This window comes from Hyaena hyaena, unplaced genomic scaffold (assembly GCF_003009895.1).
Source record: "Hyaena hyaena isolate Hyena2069 unplaced genomic scaffold, ASM300989v1 scaffold_80, whole genome shotgun sequence".
Classification (NCBI taxonomy): domain Eukaryota; kingdom Metazoa; phylum Chordata; class Mammalia; order Carnivora; family Hyaenidae; genus Hyaena; species Hyaena hyaena.
In genome coordinates this window covers 1,849,829-1,869,315 of record NW_024080712.1, presented here as the reverse complement: position 1 = coordinate 1,869,315, position 19,487 = coordinate 1,849,829, and the positions used below count along the sequence as shown (strand labels likewise).

The 19,487-nt window shown below is 44.6% G+C and overlaps 1 protein-coding gene across 2 annotated transcripts in view; it reads left to right on the top strand.

The window, feature by feature from the left end:
• The first annotated feature begins 401 nt into the window (after positions 1-401).
• PIGA (phosphatidylinositol glycan anchor biosynthesis class A) overlaps positions 402-19,487 on the top strand; it is a 21,268-nt gene continuing 2,182 nt past the window's right edge. Inside the window, exons 1-6 of one of the 2 annotated variants that reach the window (XM_039233883.1) lie at positions 402-454; positions 2,865-2,945; positions 7,849-7,981; positions 8,739-8,871; positions 9,017-9,223; positions 11,179-11,441. In XM_039233883.1, coding sequence (XP_039089814.1) covers positions 2,927-2,945; positions 7,849-7,981; positions 8,739-8,871; positions 9,017-9,223; positions 11,179-11,441 — 755 coding nt within the window. In that variant the 5' untranslated portion in view covers positions 402-454; positions 2,865-2,926. Of the gene's footprint in view, positions 455-2,864; positions 3,645-7,848; positions 7,982-8,738; positions 8,872-9,016; positions 9,224-11,178; positions 13,501-19,487 lie in introns of those variants that run through there. The other variant, XM_039233881.1, reaches the window with a different exon arrangement.

The following is a 19,487-nucleotide window of genomic DNA, read 5'->3' as shown; positions in this document are numbered from 1 at the left end:
GTTCAGCTTCGTTTCCAAAGGTCACCGGACTACAACTCCCAGCAGCCCTTAAAGGCTCGCTGCGAGTCACGCTGGGATTTCCGACTTTACCCCGAGGAAGGCTCTGGGTAGGCTGCTTGTGTAAGAAGAGACCAGGGCCGGTTTCTAGCGATCTGCGACACTAAGAATGCATATGAAAGATTAAACCGAGGACTACTACTTGCCATACAGAGAAAGCAAGTGCCTCCGCACATCGCGAAAACATGTGCTTACGCGCGCTGACGTTGCACCGCGCGCTGAGGGGTGGGCACTGAGCGGCGCTTCCGCACGTGACGCCAGCGCCCCGTTGTGATTGGCTGCCTCGGGGGCGCGGCGCTCGGGCGCGGACGCCTCGGATTGGTGTTTCGGGGAAGCGGGGTGGGACTCTGGCTGCAGCCGCGGGAGGTCCGGACACTGGCGGCCATGGGACTCGCCGGTAAGTGCGCGTCTGACCCTGCGCCGACGCTCGCGGCCGCTTCCGGATGGGACGGGGCTGCACCCGTGGGAGTGTGGCCGGAGGTGGAGGGGGCGAAGCCGACGCGGCTTTGAAGCTCGGAAGTCGGGGTCGAGAGCCACCGGAGTCGAGTGGAGCTGAGGGTGCGCTGGGGCGGCCGCGCTGAAGCCGGTTCCGCCGAGATTGAGGCGGGCGAGGTGAAGGGTTCCGGGACCCCCAGCCTCAAACTCCTGCGCACCGTCTGGCCGTCTTCCTCCCTTTGGGCCTGGCGGGACGCTCCTTGACTCCAACGGGGTTGCTCATTGAGCGGGGTCGTCCCTTCCTCGGTCCTGGCGCTCCCCGGTGACCTCTCAGTGAGTGAAGCCGGGGTATGGCCAGGGGGTGGCTGTGGAAGTCCGGCCCTCCGGACCCAAGCCCCCGCGGGGTGTCCCTAAGGCTCCTTGGCAGCCGCTGCCGCAGTCTGTCCAGAAACTCATTGGCCTTGGATGGTTGCAAATTTTATGGCTATTTCGTATTTGCCACTTAAGTGGCTGGGTGGAGACCTTGGGCAAATCGCTCAACTTGTTTGGCTTCTCGTTTGTAAAGTAAGGGAGGTTTTTTCCCTAGATCTCCAAGCCTCTCTCTTCGGCGTTAAAATCTGAGAATCTGTGCCGTTTGGTGAGCTCTTATGCCAGAAAGATGTTAGGTGTGATAACCTGATGGAAGTAGGCAGATTCCTCACAGAACATTAGCAGGTTTATGAGAAAACTTTAAGAATATTTCGTTGGGTTCTTCACTCATTTTTTCGTTTTTAAGTCTCTCATCTTTTTAAATTAAATACAACTGGAAATTCAGGTTTAGGTGGTAAAGGACAATAAGAAAATGTTAGTGAGGGGCACCTGGGTGGTTCAGTCGGTTAAGCATTGACTTAGACTCAGGTCATGATCTTGCAGTTTGGGGGTTTGAGCCCCGTGTCGGGCTCTGCTGACAGCTGGAAGCCTGGAGCCTGTTTAGGATTCTGTGTCTCCCTCACTCTCTGCTTCTCTCTCTCTCTCTCTCTCTCTCTCTCAAAAATAAACATTAAAAATTAAAAAAGAAAAAATGTTACTGAAACCACTGTAAAGTACAAAACTGAAGACTCCCAATATTTGGTAATCTTGAATCTTGTCTAGTAAATTCAGATCAGCAAACACTGAGTATTTCTGAGAATATATTTAAAGTATAGACGAGTTTGTTGGCAAGAATAATTAAGACTTTGCACAGGCAGTTGATTTGCATTTCCTGAGTTTGCAGGTGAAATCAGAAAATCAGACCTTTAGAGTGGGTTTCCCTTGTACGGTTGAGTTTCTGGAGGTGTGGAAATCTCCATTGTAAACCTGAAGACGATTTTCACTAGCTTTCCAAAATACTCTTTAGCTTTAAAAGTAAGACTCTGTAATGGTGAATATTGAGTGGGCGTTTTGTGCTGAGGAGGAACTAGGGGACCCCTGAAGTCAATATTTCCTGCCTTAGGTTTAGAAAATGGCCCCAGATCCAGCCCACCTCTAACTGATCCTTTATCTTGAGACTTCAAACCAAAGAGAGGGACACTCATGGAAGAAAGGCTTACGTAACTGTAAGAAAGTTTAAGAAGACGAAAGGAGCCCTTCATCACCATCCTTGAAAATGGAAGGGGAAAATGTAGGTAGATGTCTGTAACAGGTCCTGTAGGCAGATATTGAAAAAGCCACTGTCAAAAAGACAGTTCTAGCTCCAGGTATATTTTAGTATAAACCACAAAGTGAATAGCAGAATTGTATGAGATTCGTTGAATCAGTGGCTAAGCTCTAGAGCAGGGTTGGCAAACTGTAAAGAGCCATATATTTATTTATTGGAATGCACTGGTTTGTTAGCATAGCGCATCCTTATGTACAAAGATGTAACAAACTTTATTTAAGAGTGAGAACACAAGGGAGGGCAAGGGAGCCAGAGAGAGGAGGGAGAGAATCTCAGGCAGGCTCCACACTGTCAGCACAGAGCCTGACACGGGGCTCGACCCCACCAGCTGTGAGATGATGATCTGAGCCGAAATCTAGACTTGGGTGCGTAACTGACTGCGCCACCCAGGTGCCCCTAAACTTATTTTTTTTTAATTAAGTGTAGGAGGTTTGACTGCGCCACCCAGGTGCCCCCGTGTGGGAGTTTTTTTTAAAGCAAAGTGAAAACATAAGGACATTGCAGAATCTCATTTTGTTGTATGGTACATAGTAAATGCTAAGCAAGTCAATATCAGATGAGTAATTTCATTGTATGCTTTTGTTTCTAGGGGGAAAGCTGGCAAATTTACATTAGCATCAAACAGTGTTTATATCTAGATTTGGAAACTGTAATCTGTTTTGTCTCTGAGCTGAGATCTTGTTTTACTCTCTTTCAGGTACTAGACGACACATATCTTAACTGGGTTGCTCTAAGGACTAATGCCTAAACAACCTCAGCATGGCCTATAGAGGAAGAGGTGGGCATGGCCAGTCTCCCTCAGCTGTGCTCTCCCACGGTAGCCCTGGAAATCTGTCAACACGTAGGACCCGTACCCATAATATATGCATGGTGTCGGACTTTTTCTATCCTAATATGGGAGGCGTGGAAAGCCACATTTACCAGCTCTCTCAGTGCCTGATTGAAAGAGGGCACAAAGTCATAATTGTCACCCACGCTTATGGAAATCGAAAAGGCATCCGTTACCTCACTAATGGCCTCAAAGTCTATTATTTGCCTCTGAAAGTCATGTACAACCAATCTACAGCCACGACCCTCTTTCACAGTCTGCCATTGCTCAGGTACATATTTGTTCGGGAGAGAGTCACGATAATACATTCACATAGTTCTTTTTCTGCCATGGCCCATGATGCCCTCTTCCACGCCAAGACCATGGGGCTCCAGACAGTCTTCACGGACCACTCCCTTTTCGGATTTGCTGATGTCAGCTCGGTGCTTACAAACAAGCTTCTAACCGTGTCTCTTTGTGACACAAACCACATAATTTGTGTCTCTTATACTAGTAAGGAAAACACTGTGCTAAGAGCCGCACTGAATCCTGAAATAGTGTCCGTCATTCCCAATGCTGTAGACCCTACTGACTTCACTCCAGACCCATTTAGAAGGCATGATAGTGTAATAACTATTGTTGTTGTCAGCAGACTTGTTTACAGAAAAGGTAATGAAATGCTAGCTACAATTGCACTGCACAGACTTGTGTTTCTTGTAGAAAGCTGTGGAATACTTGTATGTAATGATTGTGTGGCTTTTTCTTCTGTTTTAAGGGTGCATAACCACTTCTGCATTAAATATGGCAAAGGAACGTCTAATACTGTTTTATACACCCCCCCCCCATTATTTGGAATGTTGGGGAATGCCACCCCCCACCTTGAACGTTTAATAGTTACGTAAAAACAGTAACCCGATGTTGTTTAACAGGTCAGGTCTTCTTAAGGTTAAACAGCCCTGCCTGTGTGGTAAGAGGTAAAAAGGCGGAGCACACGTAGCCCTTTCTTTCTGATTGCGAAAGTAATGTCTTTTCATTGCAGCTCTTTTGCAAACTGAGAAAAGCACAGAGGTGAAAACTAAAATCAGCTGTAACTACTATTCAGGGCTGACCCTTATGAATCTTTCAATTTCTTGCTTTCCTGTCTGTCACGCTTAGCCTCAGAATCAGTGGGCTTGTTGTGCACGTTGCTGTTTTAAAGCCTTTTTCATTTAATCGTAGAGAAGGCTCTCGTAACCTGTGGGCAGGTAAGTGGTGAAGGGAGGGGATTAGACAGCCTGGAGTCTGATCCTCCCTGCGGCCCCTTGTGTGATGGAGGACAAGCTACTTAATATCTCTGAGGCTCAGTTTTTTCATTTGGACGATTTGGGCAACACTGGGAATCTTGTGAGGGTTCAGTGATGGTTCCTATAAAGTACTTAGGCCAGTTTGTTTTTGATAAGTGTCTGCCATTATCAAGGAGGATTTTTTTCTTTGGTGCTTCTGCAGCACTTAATGGACACCGCAGTAGCATTTGTAGAGCCTCGTTTACTAAAAGCCTGAAATAGTCTGGTTATTCAGAACCTAAGTGGTCTTCTGGATGGTATTTGAAAAACCTGTCCAGTAATCAAAATCATCATTTAAAGTAGGGAGTTACTGAAAAAGACATCATCTATACCCTTCCTTAGATACTTGGATTTCTTCAGAATGTTAGTAACATGCCCTGAGTTGCCAATAAGTAGCTGGATGTGGAGCTGCAGGCGTAAGGGTACTGGTCCGCTGGTCTGAGCTGCACCATCTTTTCTTGCACGGTCACCTTCCAGAAGCATCATTATTTATAATTGCCAATTTGGGCTTCCTTGAAGTGGGGTGAGAACGTAAAGGTGTACGAAGTAATGTATTTCACAGTTTTTAACTTGTTCTTGATTTGACATGATGGTTTAGGATAGCCCCTAATTGGACAAGAGCTTTCTGGTGTCACTTTCCTTTTTTGAATCTTTCAAACCGTTTTGTCAGTTGATGTGCCATTTAAGTAAATTACCCAATGTTCCCCAAGTACCCGCATTATCAAGCTTAACCGGCATCAAAGTTACGTGGGCAAATGCAGCTGATTCTTGGTAAGCATGCAGCTCGGCGGTGGCGTCAGGAGCATAGCAGTGGGCTCGGGAGTGGCCTACAAGGCAGACACGGGCCTTGCTCGAGCCTCAGTTGGTCCAGCAATCCACTTAAGTGGAGGTTGGTGAGGAAACTGTCAAGCTGCGGTGTCTGGGCTGAAAGCGTGCGCTGTCCACGTGCTTACGTTCTTGAATCCAGAAGATGTCAGTGGACCAGCCTTCTCTCTTCAGAATCCCTCGGGGGACTTTGGGGATGTGTTGCAGCTTAGAAAAATGCGCCTAGTTTGTCTTTTAACCACGTCGCGTACCTCTGTGAGCTAGCTGGCTGAGAAGGAGTATGGCGCAGGCATGGTCGAGGATCAGAGCAAAATGAAATGTTTGTGCAAACTAAACCTGTTACCTTTATTTCACTAACGATGGTATTCGAGCCAGCCCAGCTAACCACCAGCAGCAGAGTTAAAGGTACGGTGTGTCCTGTTCTCAGTTCAGTTACTTAACAAATACTTAGCGAACCCTCTCCATATGCCTGGCTCCGTGCAGAAAGTAGCCTTCTCAGAAGGAACGGCCACATCTCTAGCCTGAAAGTGAGTAGTTGTATTTATGGTCCGTTGATGATTAACGAATTAATTTCCTTAGGAGGTGTTCCTTTGGACCAGTTCTCAAGGGCCCACTGCGGTGTATTGAGCGAGAGAGGATAAATCCTGGCTCTTAGCCCTGAGGTTCCCTGGCTGCCTTCTTCCCTTTGTCTAGGGCCTGTTTTGCTCAGTCAGGGTCTCGCAGTCCTGCCCCCTTCTCGCTGCGGTGGTAATGACAACTTCCATTTATATTCTGCAGTTGATAGAGCCTGTGCATGGTACAGTACCTCACTTGACCCTCCCAACAACTCTAGGGTAGATGTTATCTGCATTTAACAGACAAAGAAACTGAGTCTCAGAGAGGGTAAGTAACTCGCTCAGGTTACACAGTAAGTATCAGAGATGACACACGTCAGTCCAGCCCTGGAATTAAGGTCTCTTGTTCCCCTCACCTCTGGCCCAGACTCTAGGTATAGATTCAGAAGATGCATTAAAATACATTAGACTGAGCTTTAGAAGCCACTGGGATCGTGATTTTTCTTTGTCCGTTTTGTGTGACTATGGCGACTGGAAGTCCTTTTGTACGTTCCATTGTGTTAGACTCTTCTCAGAGGCAGGGGAATATTTTTTACTGTTTGGGAAAACCCTTTCATCCTTAGAATAATGTTAGAGCTCATTGATCGTATTAATCAGTTCCATTTCTTGTAAGGGAGTTGTCGGGATTCCATGACCCCGCGCACTTCAAGGGCATTGCCTGCTGTGGTAACCGCTCAGTAAATGTTGTTCTCAGTTATAATGAGTGCTTTATATGTATGCAGTTTTCATTGGAAGACTGGGTTCTTAACCTTTGTATTAGAAGGGAGAAGGAAAGGAAAGAAAATGGAAGAACTCTAGGAAACTAAATGTTAGAGGTCATTAAGCCATCTTCTGGTTTATGTGGAAATCCAATGGATGGATCTGGTAATTGTCTGGAAGCAAAGATTTTAACGAGAAGTCTTCGTAGTTTAGAAAAGCCATAGTGACTTGATGTTCGCTAATGCAATCATATTTTGAAAGCACTAGCGGAGTTTACTTAAATCCTGCTTTGAATTGTTTAATAAAAACAACCCCGTATATATCATTTCTCCCACCTTTTTTTTTTTTTTTTTTAATCATCGATCTGCCTGTATCTGGGAAGGACTGAGAAGTGCAGTTCTTATGGATGTGTGTGTGTATGTATGCATTTCTTAAATTAATAAACTTTAACTGGGTTATTTTACATTTAGTTTCACTTCTGAATGTGTCCAATTTATAATTGTCAATGAACTAAATTCCCAAATAGTGTCAACATTGCTGTCACTTTGGGTGGCCGCTTCGAGACTAAAAGGGGCATGGTGTGTTTTGTTGCTTTATCTTGCCCGAGGTTGTATTTCCGTATTCTTATAAGTAGAGTGTTTCATTAAAGAACAGAAAGGAACCAAGATGCGCCCTTTGGTTCTGTGGACTGTAATGACCTGGCAGTTCCGGTCCTGCTACCTTCGTTCACTGTCATTCAAGGGAAGCGGCCGTAGCAGGTTTGGATGGACTTCTCTTTTCACTTTGCCGAACACCAAGGTGTTCACCGTAAAATCCTCTGCACAAACCGCATGCTCGACAAAGCGGAGGCCGCAGTTCAGCCCTGCCTTGTCGCGTGGCCCTCTCCCAGGGCGAGAAGTGGAACGCAGACTGGGAGAAAAGTGTGTAGCTCAAAGAGATCTTGGACTTCAGGTACACCTGGTCTCTTCGTTTTCTGTATCGGGAAACTTTCCTTTGCTCAAAGAGCCTGCTCATAAAACGGCTGGGACAGGACCTAGATAGATCTCCAGTCGGCTGTCCAGCTCGGGGGAGAACGAACTCCAATGTCCGCTACCTCACGTACCTTTTTTATGAGTAGGTGATGCATAAACACAAGTGAATAACTTAAAGAATGTTCCGTTAAGATGAAACTGAATAGTCCGTGTATTGGGTAACAGTGGATGTCAATGGATATGTCTTTAAGAATTGCAACTTTTAGGAATTTGGACGATTCCAAGGATTCCACCTTCCCCGGGAAAGGTTTGAGAGTTCGTTTCTATTCTTACGGAGGGCATAGCTAATACTTTGCAAAGTGAGTGGATTCTCAGTTCTGATGAATTTTTTTAAGTTTAAATATTAGTATTTCCAACATTCACCTTTATTTTATATTTTTAGGGACCGATTTGCTTAGTGGTATAATACCCGAACTCTGTCAGAAATACCCAGACTTAAATTTCATAATTGGAGGAGAGGGACCTAAGAGAATCATTTTGGAAGAAGTACGGGAAAGGTACCAGCTACATGACAGGTATTGATGGATTCCATACTGTCTTGGGTGAGAAAATACCAGTTACCTAAATTCAGTTTGGGTGATACGTGTTAAGTGGGCCGCTTCTCTTACACGTGCCTGATGTACAACTGTGATGCGAGGTCCATTTTTTAAAAAAATGTGTGTACTGCGGGAAACCTTAGTTTAAAAATTCACAATTTTATTTCTGTTGTTGTTAGCCCAATATGATTTGACTTGAGGGGCAGCGGTTGGAGGTGCCCGGGAAGGTGTGTGCGTGCACGCATATGCACAGGCACACGCCAACCACTTTGGAAATGTTTGCCGGTTTTCAAGGCCTGCTGAGCAGTATAGCATGGCCCAAGTCGTGTAAATTGCCCCGCACATACAGATTCAAGTACTTCCCTTTCTCAGTAACTTAGAAAGATGTTGGCGGTGAAACATCGGTATAAAGGGGGCACTTTCCTCTTTAGAAGTGACTTTAATATTTACTCATCAAAGCATATTAATACCTTTATTAAATGCCAGCCGGTTTTGGAGAAGGTGAAACGTGTAGGCGTGACAGAAGTTCGAAAGACGTTAGCTGTATGAGCTTTTAACCAAACAGCTTTAAAAGACTCTTAGATAAGAGTCTGGAGATACTAACCCTTTGAGGTGGAAGACCTCAGAACCAGCAATAATCTAAGTATAATACGAATAGCACACTTGGCATCTAAATGATATTTCTTTTCTAGCAAGATGTTCACTCCCCTCTCTCTTCTCTCGTTTCAAAAATCAGAGTGCGTCTCTTGGGAGCCTTAGAACACAAGGATGTTAGAAATGTCTTAGTTCAAGGACATATTTTTCTTAATACTTCCCTTACCGAAGCGTTCTGCATGGCAATTGTGGAAGCAGCCAGTTGTGGTTTACAGGTAAAAAGCTTGGAGGGCTCGCACTGTCGGGGTCTCTGTACTTGCATTCTGAAAAATAATCAGACACATTCTGTAATGACTTTTTAAGTCGGTTTTGCTTATTTTCCTGAGGTACGAATTACGGTGTGTCCTGTCTCTCTTTAAGGTGGTCAGTACCAGGGTTGGCGGGATTCCTGAAGTACTTCCAGAAAATCTGATCATTTTATGTGAGCCTTCTGTAAAGTCCTTGTGCGAGGGTTTGGAAAAAGCGATTTCCCAACTGAAGTCAGGAGCGTTGCCGGCTCCCGAAAATATTCACAGCATCGTGAAGACTTTCTACACCTGGAGGAATGTTGCGGAAAGAACTGAAAAAGTATGTCTTGTGCTAAGCCAAGGATGTTTGAACGATTGGGTCTGAATTCTTGGGGTTTCGTGTGCACATTTGCTCTTTCTTCTATAGGTTTATCTTTTCTGTTGCTTACGTTTATGAAATCTCTTTTCCAGTGAAAAGAGATGAACTATGTACCACGTTTGGCATGTGCTAGGCTGAGTTTCTAGTCAAGTCATTGCATTTGACGTCTGAAAATAGCAGTAATGCCATCTAATCCTTTCATTAAATTGGGCATGAGGAAGTTACAGACTTTTCTAGGAAGTCACAACAGTTAAAGGTAAAACTGATACTAAACTCTACTCTTAGACATTTCCTGAAGGCTGCTTCTAATTCTAAAGCTTATAGGTCTATTAGACAATACAGGGCTTTGCTAAGTCCAATTGGAGCAGACATTTAATTCAGGCTACTTCCCAAAACTCATGCGTCGCCTTTGCTAAGTACTAGGATTCTCGATGGGTAGAGGATTTTTGCGTCTTTGGGCTGATTGAGAACGTGACGAGTTAGGACTCGAAATGCACGTGACAGATGTTAGAAACAGGATCACAAAAAGCAGCAATAGAGAATTTGGAGTTGCGTTTTTCATTCTGCCTGGTCCGCACAGGCCATTTTGATCGTGTTCAGCTCCTCGTCTGTAGTTTAACGGTGCTATTTAGAAACTTGATGAAGAAATTGAATTGGAGTTCACGCTGGAAACATACTTTCTGGACTCTCCTGATTTAGCAGTCCCCGTGTAATTCTGATTGAAATGTATCCCAGGTGTTTTGAGGGTAGAAGAGCTAGCTGAAAACGGCCTGCACCTTCCAGAAGTCGCTGCCCTGTAGGACTTGGGCTGCGCATCCCAACTCTCTCTCTCTTTTTTTTTTTTTTTCCAGTTTTATTTATTTCTGAGAGAGAGAGGCAGCATGAGCAGGGGAGGGTCAGAGAGAGAGGGAGTCACAGACTCTGAAACAGGCTCCAGGCTCTGAGCTGGCTGTCAGCACCGAGCCCGCTGCAGGGCTCGAACCCACGAACCGTGAGATCCTGACCTGAGCCGAAGTCGGACGCTTAACCGACTGAGCCCCCCAGGCGCCCCCACGTCCCAACTCTCTTGAGTTCGGAAGGAGACGGCCCACGGGTGTGCTGTGTGAGGAGGAGCACGAGGAATGCTCGGAGGCGATTGAAACGGTTCAATGCTGGCCTCGTTTGTGTTCGAAATAAATACGTTTACAGGTCTTTGTGGGGTTTTTCTGAAATATTTCCGAGGCCTGTGCCTGGCGGTGTTGTACAAAGCACGCTGCCTACTACCAGTCCTCCACCGCCCGCTCGGTGCTGCCAGTGTGTGGGCTGTGCCACCTACCGAAATTTCCCCCATCTTCCCCCCTCCCTTCTATTTGGAGTCCACGAAGCGTTTGTGTATATCGTCCCCATCTGCGCTCGGCACCATGGCCTCGCGTGGCTGTGGGAAGAAGAGCCTCTGTACCCAGAAGCGCGCTAGGTTCGGGCTCTCTGGCGGTGGTTGGCGTCCGCCAGCGAGCGGTCAGAGCGTCTCAGCCGCGCCCAGGAATCTTAGAAGGCCAGTCCTGCCTCAGGAAGTCGCTGCCGAATTAAATGCGGCCTTGGCAGACGTGACCCGAAAGGCGGTTCCGGCTTCTCCGGACTTTGGGTTCTCGTAGTTGGTGAAGAGTGATGGTGACCCCCTAGCGGACAGGAGCCCTGGCATCCTCGTCCTGGTGTGACGTGGTGGCCAGCCCCGTGCTTGGCCCAGAGTCAGCCCTCCGTAAGTGTTGAATCCAATGGCAGTGATGGCTGTAACCGTGTTAACCACATCGTTACTGACACAGCAACGACGACGATGAAACGTAAGCGACTTCCCTTTGCGTCCGTGCCACACTCCTGGTCCGCGCGGGGCGTTGTTTGTTGTGGGTCAGGGCGCTCACTGTCGGCCTCTCTCCCCCCAGGTGTACGACCGCGTGGCAGGAGAAGCCGTGTTACCGATGGACAGGCGCCTGGACAGACTCCTCTCTCACTGCGGCCCAGTGACGGGCTACATCTTCGCTTTGTTGGCTGTATTCAACTTTCTCTTCCTCGTTTTCCTGCGATGGATGACTCCAGATTCCATCATCGATGTCGCGATAGACGCCACAGGGCCAGACGGGGCCTGGACTCGTCACTATCCTCACAGTAAAAAAGAGGGCGAGAATAAGGAGATGTCTAAAACCAGGTAGAAGAAAGCCTGGATCCTAAGATTTTACACCTTTGTGATAGTTCTCTTAAGACTATTGAGAATAACCTGGCTTTTCTTCTTCTTTTTTTTAAAGTTAATTTAGTAAGTTATGCTACCTCTATATCATTCAATGTTTTATTTTGTGGCAAGATAAAAACTTATGCAACTCCTGAGTGTAGAAACTCCTTGCACTTATTTAACCTTTAGGAGAGAACATTTAAACCACTCAGGTATGACGTTTTTCAGACTACTGAAATCCCTTTAACAGAGACGTTTTAACATTATACTTTGGGAGCTTTGGGTGCTGAAGGGCCAAATGTTTTCTGGGCATTTTTTGGCCAATTTTAAATGTTCTACCATTAGTTAGACATTCACCAGATGTTTACAAGTTTTCTTTAGGGAAGTACAACAACGATATGAACTACTTTGAGTCTTTTCCACACACGTCGTAGCCATCTAAGTCCTGTTCGCAGCCGTTGATTTGGTTCGCTCAGTAAGTGTTCCCTGTCGTCAGCAGGTTTCTTGAGGAAGATGGTCCATCAGTTAGTGGCATGCTTTAAGCACCCACTCTGTGCAGAGCACTGGACTGGACACTTCCTGCTGTTAAGGACCAGGGCCACGGTCGCTCTTTGGTGACCACTCTGATGGCTCACCTCTTGGTCGTCACAGTTGACAAGATGGTAAAATCCTGAACATGCCAAAAATGCTCCTGCTTTTTAATGCCGGGAGAAGATCGTGGGCCTACTCAGATTACCCCGTTGCTCTGGTCACGTGCGTTCTCCTAGGTAGAGCCTTCGTCTTAATTTGTGTTGATGAAAATACTTTTTGCTTTTGAAATACTAGGGACCGATATCACTGTTGATGATAGTGCAGAGAAACCCTCCCTGTCCTTCCGTACGTAATCTAGTCCTCTGTAAATGCCTTCACGTCTTCCGAGCAGAATGTACGAGGTGTGCCGTCTCCAAATCAGCTGCTACCCTGTACCTCTGATAGAAGTCACTCCCCTTCACTTGTGGCCTCGCTGATGTCTGAGGAGTATTGTCAGTACGCAACAGTCTTTACCCCAGAATGTGTTACTTAGAGCAGATGGAGTCTGAAAATTTTAGGAACACGGTCTCTTTGTGGATGTGTGTTGTTAACTGTAATCGTTGTTGCCCAGAGCCATGGGTTTTTAAACCCCAAATTATCCACATGGTGTGTCTTACGAACTCCTTGAACTCTTTAGAATAAGTTTTTGTGATAAAGGACTGTGAAGTCAAAAGAACGAGGCTCTCGACGGTGCACGACCTAGATCCTGGCGGTATTGTGATCCTTCACGACGCTTGTTTTCTTTAATGACGACACTCACAAAACTTCTTTTTTAAAAAGTATCTTAACACGCCTCTTAACCGGTTGCCACTGATACGTGAGAACTAGATATGTGTTCTGTGCTGAAACACAAAGTTGAGAGTGCAGTTTTTAAAACCTGGAAGTTGAGGGTTCTTTTGTTCGAGAAAAACGGACTGACCCAGACCATTAAATCTCAGTGGGATTTTTAGGCATAGAAACGGATCTATATACATATGAAACCGTGCCAGTATTCACGGCAGAGCACGCAAGTGTCACCTTTGTTCCTCTGTATTCTGTTCAGCAATTTTGAAGGGCATACTGCCGTTTGTTCTTAGATTTTTGTTTCTTAGCATATTTTCAAGATTGCCATTTATTTCGGATGGAAATGGGATTTAAACTTCTTGCATGTAAAGTAAAGTAATTTGCAAACCAAAATTATTTCCTTTGTTTTTGACAAATGGAAGTAAATTTGCTTGTTCTCGTAAATCTTAATTTTCAGGCTTCCTGGATACCTTAATTGTAACTGTCAGTGTTGCACTGGTCAATATGGGGAAACATCTTGTTCTACCCTGCTACTTACATTTATTTGAAAGTGAACTTGCAGTGATGAGGAATTTATGAAAAATATATTGTATTTCTTTTGATATTACAAAGACGAGCACATAACACCGATTTACGAAAACATGCTACGTGTCCAAAAATAAAGACCAAAATGACATTTTGACAATTTTCTGAGTTTGTCTTGTTTTCTGAGCACAATGGTGTTTGCTCGTTCAACAGTGCTCCCCCCGCACCCCCGTCGCTCACATGCTTGCCCTTTCCCTGCAATTTGATGTGTTGCTTGGTCTGCTCGTACAACAGGCACTGCCCTTCAGCTGATGAATTGCTCTGACATCTTTGCTTTGTAGAATACGGCCTCTCTTTTACTCGCGGCGGAATAATAACAAGTTGAATTGTGCTTTTGTTTTCTGATCCAAACAAGCCCTGTTTTTCACTGCGCTAGAGTTACTGCTTGAGATAAACGGATACATCTGGAAACTATTGTGTATGTGAGCTACGTAATTAATTATACTTTGTATCCTGTAAGGTATTTTAAGAGAAACTTTAATTTTGATTCCATTTACAGAAGGCCAGCTTCTCCCACTCCTTTCGTTGGAAGCAGTGGAAAGCAGCCATCTCCGTTGGTATGTTCCGATTCATCTTGCACCAAAACTTACTTTTGGCAAAGCCGGTGTCCCAGGTCTGTGTTTACTTTTGTGAAGTGTTTTCAAAGGCCTCCTTCTCCTCCACATTCCCCAAAGAATATGGCGAGACGCTAAGTTGTATAATCCTGTGGCCGGGCTTTTTTAATATGAAATTCTGAAAATGAAAGTTCTGTACAAAATGTAATTTGCATTCGCCAGTACTTCGGGGAGCCGGTTTTCTTTCATCGTTTATCACTTATATTTGTTATGGCTCAGTGGTTCTTAACTGGATGTGGGGGGTAGGTGAGGATGGGGGGGTTGGCGATTTTGCCCCCCTAGGGGCCACCTGGCAGGGTCTGGAGACATTTCCGGTGCTTAGCCCTGGATGGGAGTGGCGCATTGGCACTGAGATGATGCTGAATATTCTACAGGGCTTTTGGACAGCCCTCCCACAGCAAAGATTTATCTGGCCCCAAATACCAGTTGTGCTGAGGCTGAGAAACCATGGTGCTGAGAGGATTTCATCTCCTGTGGGGGATGCTGTGAATTAACCCCTTACTTCAGTAGACTTTCATGCCCATCTCAATTGTAATGCTCAAACGTAGTTAAAGATGGTCTCTCAGATATAGCATAGACATCCATTCGAACCTTAAAAAGATGTCGAGCTCCTCATGGCCATACTTTCCCGGTATATAACACAGAAAGTGCAGCCATGTTTTAAATGAAAAGGCCAAAACGAGATCGAATGGTGTCATACAATAAATCCACGACACCGGGCCGACATGAGTAAATGGCGGGCTTCTTAGAGTGCAGTTGAACGAGATACAACATGAGAAGAGGGAACGTGCTTGGTCCGTGCACGTGTTTCCATACGTTGTGGAAGACGCTGAGATGGATGCAGTGTATGTTGTGTGTCAAGGCTGTTTTGCTCACACATCATCAGCCTTGCAGCGGAGTGCAGGGAAACGTTTCTCGTAGACGTGGTCGTTCTAATTTGCCCGAGCGCCAAGAGAAACTCCCCGTATTTTTTTGCATGAAGCATTTATTAAATAAGATTTATTTAGTCTGCTCTTAAAACTTTTTTGGCCTGCCTTTTTCAGTATTTTGTAGAGATTTTGAAAATCTAAGATAGCCAACGATGAACGAAGAGACCTAGATTTTCTTCATCTCATTTTTGTAGGGGAGGGAAAATCAGAATAAGTCTCTTTCCCTCGTATTGGCCCGTCGATGGGTGTGGAAGAGTTAGGGGTTACAAGAGAATATTGTCCATTGAGAGAGGGTATGGATTCATAGAATCTTTGGGTACTTCACCCACAACCCAGGACATCTTGATCCGTTTCCCTGTAACTCTTCCATGATCAAGGAGAGCCCACATGTTCCAGTAAGAGGTACCGCCTTTCCTGCCGACACTTGAGATGGGAAATGAATGATGAGTTTTGGTAGCCGACCTTGTCACAGATGAGACATTATAGCAAGTGGCCTAATGCTTTCAATCCAACACATCCACTTGGACAGGCATCCAAGGCGAGCCTTTTATTAAGTACTGCCTTAGAGTAAATGGTCTTTTTTAAACCGGTCATATTTTAGATTGGGCCATTATCTCCCATAAACCTCAGAATGAAGAGAAAATGAAATGCTCTGGGGCCAGTACTTTCCACTTCAGATAACTCGCCTTGCCACTCTGGGATCTGACAAGTTTGTTTTATCTTTCTGCTACTGCCTTCCAACATAATGTGGCACAAATTGGGAAATAGGGATCGACAAGATCGGGACAGGAATCCCGTTTGTTAAACAGCACTGAGGAATGAAGCTTCTTTAGTTCATTTCACACGGCTATGAAACAGCACATGCCGCCGCCAAATCACAGCTTAGAATGTACACACGAGTTCTCAGTAACAGGAGCACCAAGGGCTAGAAAGTTGAAAATAGACGTCATATGATACCAATTATAACTCTGAAATTTTGCGGCACTGAGAACCTGTAGAGAGTGCAAGCCAAAATGGAAGACGGGCCTGTTTCCTATGGCTTTAAAAACATTTTTGTTACGATGTTTGCTACTTTCTTTTTCTTCAAACTTTTGATTAAAGTGTTTTTGGCCCTCCTAACTCATTTCTATATCGTCAAAGGAAATAGAAAAGAAGCAGCTAGGATAGCAGAAGAGATCTATGGTGGAATTTCAGGTAAAATCACACGGATTTGTTCCCAAAAAACCAACCCTCCTAGATCATTCGTATGAATAATGTTTCTGGAGGGTGGATTTTATTTACAGTCTGGCTTTGTGTGGGTAGTTTTAGGAAACGATGATTTGAAGTGGCAAATGGTGTTGACTGTACCAGCTTGTAAAAAAGATTTCCAGCTTTATTTCTGCAAGTTTGTCATGCCATTAGTGGTTATTGTTTAAGAAGTGACTAGGGTGGTGGCTTTTTAAGAGTGTTTGGAGAAATCTCGTTTCTACTAACCTGAAAAATTACCGACAGGGAATTTTCTTTAATAGTTTTCAACAAACTTTAACAACACGTTCTAACAAGACCGGGTCCCCTCCGGAAATAGAATGACCAATAAATCTGATGTAAAGCAGCGAAGGTGGCATGCTATATATATATATATATATATATATATATATATATATATATATTTTTATATATATATAGTTTTGTGTTGTCGTTTGGAGTGCGAATCGATTAGCCACTTGTCACTGGCAGGAAAAATCCTTCATGACGCGGCACCACTGCAAACAAAGGTTTTTCTCATATGAAATGCCAGCATTTGGGTGAAACGTTTGAAACTGTCCTGCTTTGTAGGATTTAGTCTCTGTTTCTCTCCAGAAAGGATTCACCTCAGTTATAGTGAGAGGCCCCAAAAGTAAATGAATCAGATACACTTGGCGCTGCTAGGTTTGTCACCTGAGAGAGGAGTATTTATTCGTAAACAGAGCTCAGATTTTCCCTCTGTTATTTTTAGCGTTCATCGGGCTTTCCAGGATGGCATCATTCTTTATCTAGCATCCATTTCAGTTTGCACCCAGGATTCTCTTTCAAAACAGACTTAGGCTGTGTGATTCTAATATGCTAGACAACTTTGAAGACACTAGATAACAGCAGTCTTATCCAAAGAAATAAGACCTTCCGAGAGAAAGCATCAGAATGCTTCAATTAACTGGGGGAAATGAGGAGAGTCGTGAAGTTTCAGGAAGTGTCAGAAGGCCTGGGATGTGGAAAGAGGTTTCTTTTGGGGATTACATTTGTCACACGTTTCAGGGAGGTAGGTTGGTTGCTTGAACTGGTTAAAAAAGAAAAAAGCTGCTCTTTAGCTTCAAGTTAAGTGCGATCTGAAAAATCTTATTTTCTAATTTAATATGTAAATATGAGCAGGGGCTTTCTGAGAGTTTCAGTAACACAGTTTGGATGTTCTCAGAGATACATCGTCCTCATGGTTTAAATGAGGTGAAATCCCACGGAGTCCTTACTGGCAAGAGCATGTTAGAATGTTTGCTCCTGTTGCTCACATGCATTGTTTCTTTGTCGTCCTTAACGAAATACACTCGTGAAAAGGTTTTATACTAGTCAAAACCCGGGTAAGCATGGTTTGGATTTGGGTCCAGAGCTGTCCTACAAATCTCTTAACTAGAGCTCATTCATCCCTTAGCTCAAATGCCTTTATTTGTTCAAGCTCCTACGATAATACTCATTTAATTTGCAAGTAATGTTGTGTTACAGAGTCAGAAATGTATTTTTTGACTGTCATTAACAAGGCAGGGACCAGGGGAGAATAGTACCTGTTAATTTCTCGGTTTAATTTCCTTCCTATGTACACACATATGTGTGTGAGTGGATGGCTGTGTGTGTTTACAAAGACATGCGCCCACCCACCCGTGTGTATAGTAGACAGGATATCCAGTTGTGGTAAACAAGGCTTTCTGTCATCATGCAGGCCGTAACATGCCAGAAACTGGGTTTGTTTCTTCTGACACGGTTAGCAGTCAGATGCTATATTCTTAAAGCTAGATGTATTAAAAATAAAGAACAAAATCTTGCGCAAGTGTTCAGCTCAACCCAGAAATTCTCTGCTGCTCACTGGTCAGACAAATGTCTGTTGGGAAAATATGTGACATTTAATCAGTAAGTTACCTAATTGACTCAGAAAAGTCTCAGCCCAAGGTTAAATTTCTTGATTCCAATAGCATATTATGTTCCTGTAAACTATCGTCAGAGCTGTCAGAAACAAGGGGAGGGCAGTAAAAAACTCTCGACCAGGGCAGGGTTTATTTAGCCTGTCATAGCTAAACCTAGCATCCTGTCCCTCGTTAAATGCCATTTTCGGGGCTGTAAAATCTTCTGGAATTTTTTTTTTCTGGCCGTTCACATTCTGGAATACATCATTCAAGTCTCTGTGGCTTAAACTATTGCATTTGTAGATAACTTACCAGACTTGAGTTAAACCAGGTTGGCTGTTTTTTGTTTTTTGTTTTTTAATTTTTATTTTTCAGGCTTCTTTGTGTGATTCGTCAATTGTGTGTGTGTGTGTGTATATATATATATATATATATATATACACACACACACATACGTATTTAAGCTGAAAACATGGTCATTAGCCCTTGGCACCCGATGGATTACTGGGCCCCACCTTCAGCCCACAGATCTCTCTGCGGGCACTTTCTCACGACAGATGTGGTATCTGACTTTTCTGCCTTGGCTAAGTTGGCCAGAATTGAACTGTATTTAGTACAGGACTTGGTCATCAAACTGGATAAAAGTAGAGTATAGATACAGGTTGATCATCTGTTTTCACAACCTTGGGCCGGACATGGTTCAGGATTCAGGAGTCTGGGGGCTGCTAGAAGGATTGCACCATGTGTATAGTGTATTTACGCAGCACTCCCAGCGGCGCCTCGAGCCGCCTCCCCAAATCCAACATTTTGATATTTCTATTTCTATCTGATACTGGATATTTCAACTAAGCAAAACTACAAAGTAAAAAGAATAAAATTTCTTAACCGTGTTTCGCTGCCAAAGGAGTCTGCATCAAACTTGGGGGAAAGCTTGGTTCTCAAACTTTGGGGGATTTTACAGTTGCAGATACGAGATCGTGGAACTGTTGTATTCTTTTTTCTTTTCTTAATGTTTATGTGAAGCCAAATCTAAAAGACGAGTTCCAGGCTAAGTGTTAACCCTTAAGAAGGGTTGTCCTTGTTCTAAATTCAGTTGACTCACCTTGATGTGATGGCCCTGCCTCTGTGTGACTCATCACGCAGACTGCTTTTTCCTATCCTTCCCCGACCAGCTGGTTTTTCCAGCTTTTGGTCCATTCTTGCCCAGCCATCTACCTAGCCCTCTGCTCTCGTTCAGGGTTGCTGGTTGTCGTCTCAAGCCTTGGCGCTGCCATCCTCTGCGTGGCGACGTATCACAAGTGCCCACCGGCCTTCCCAGATTCGGACAACCAGCCGCTGCCTTTAGCTCAGCTCTCCTGCCCCTGATGGGCTCAGGGGAACCTCCTAACACCCTGCAAAAAGGGGTTCATTGACCATGGT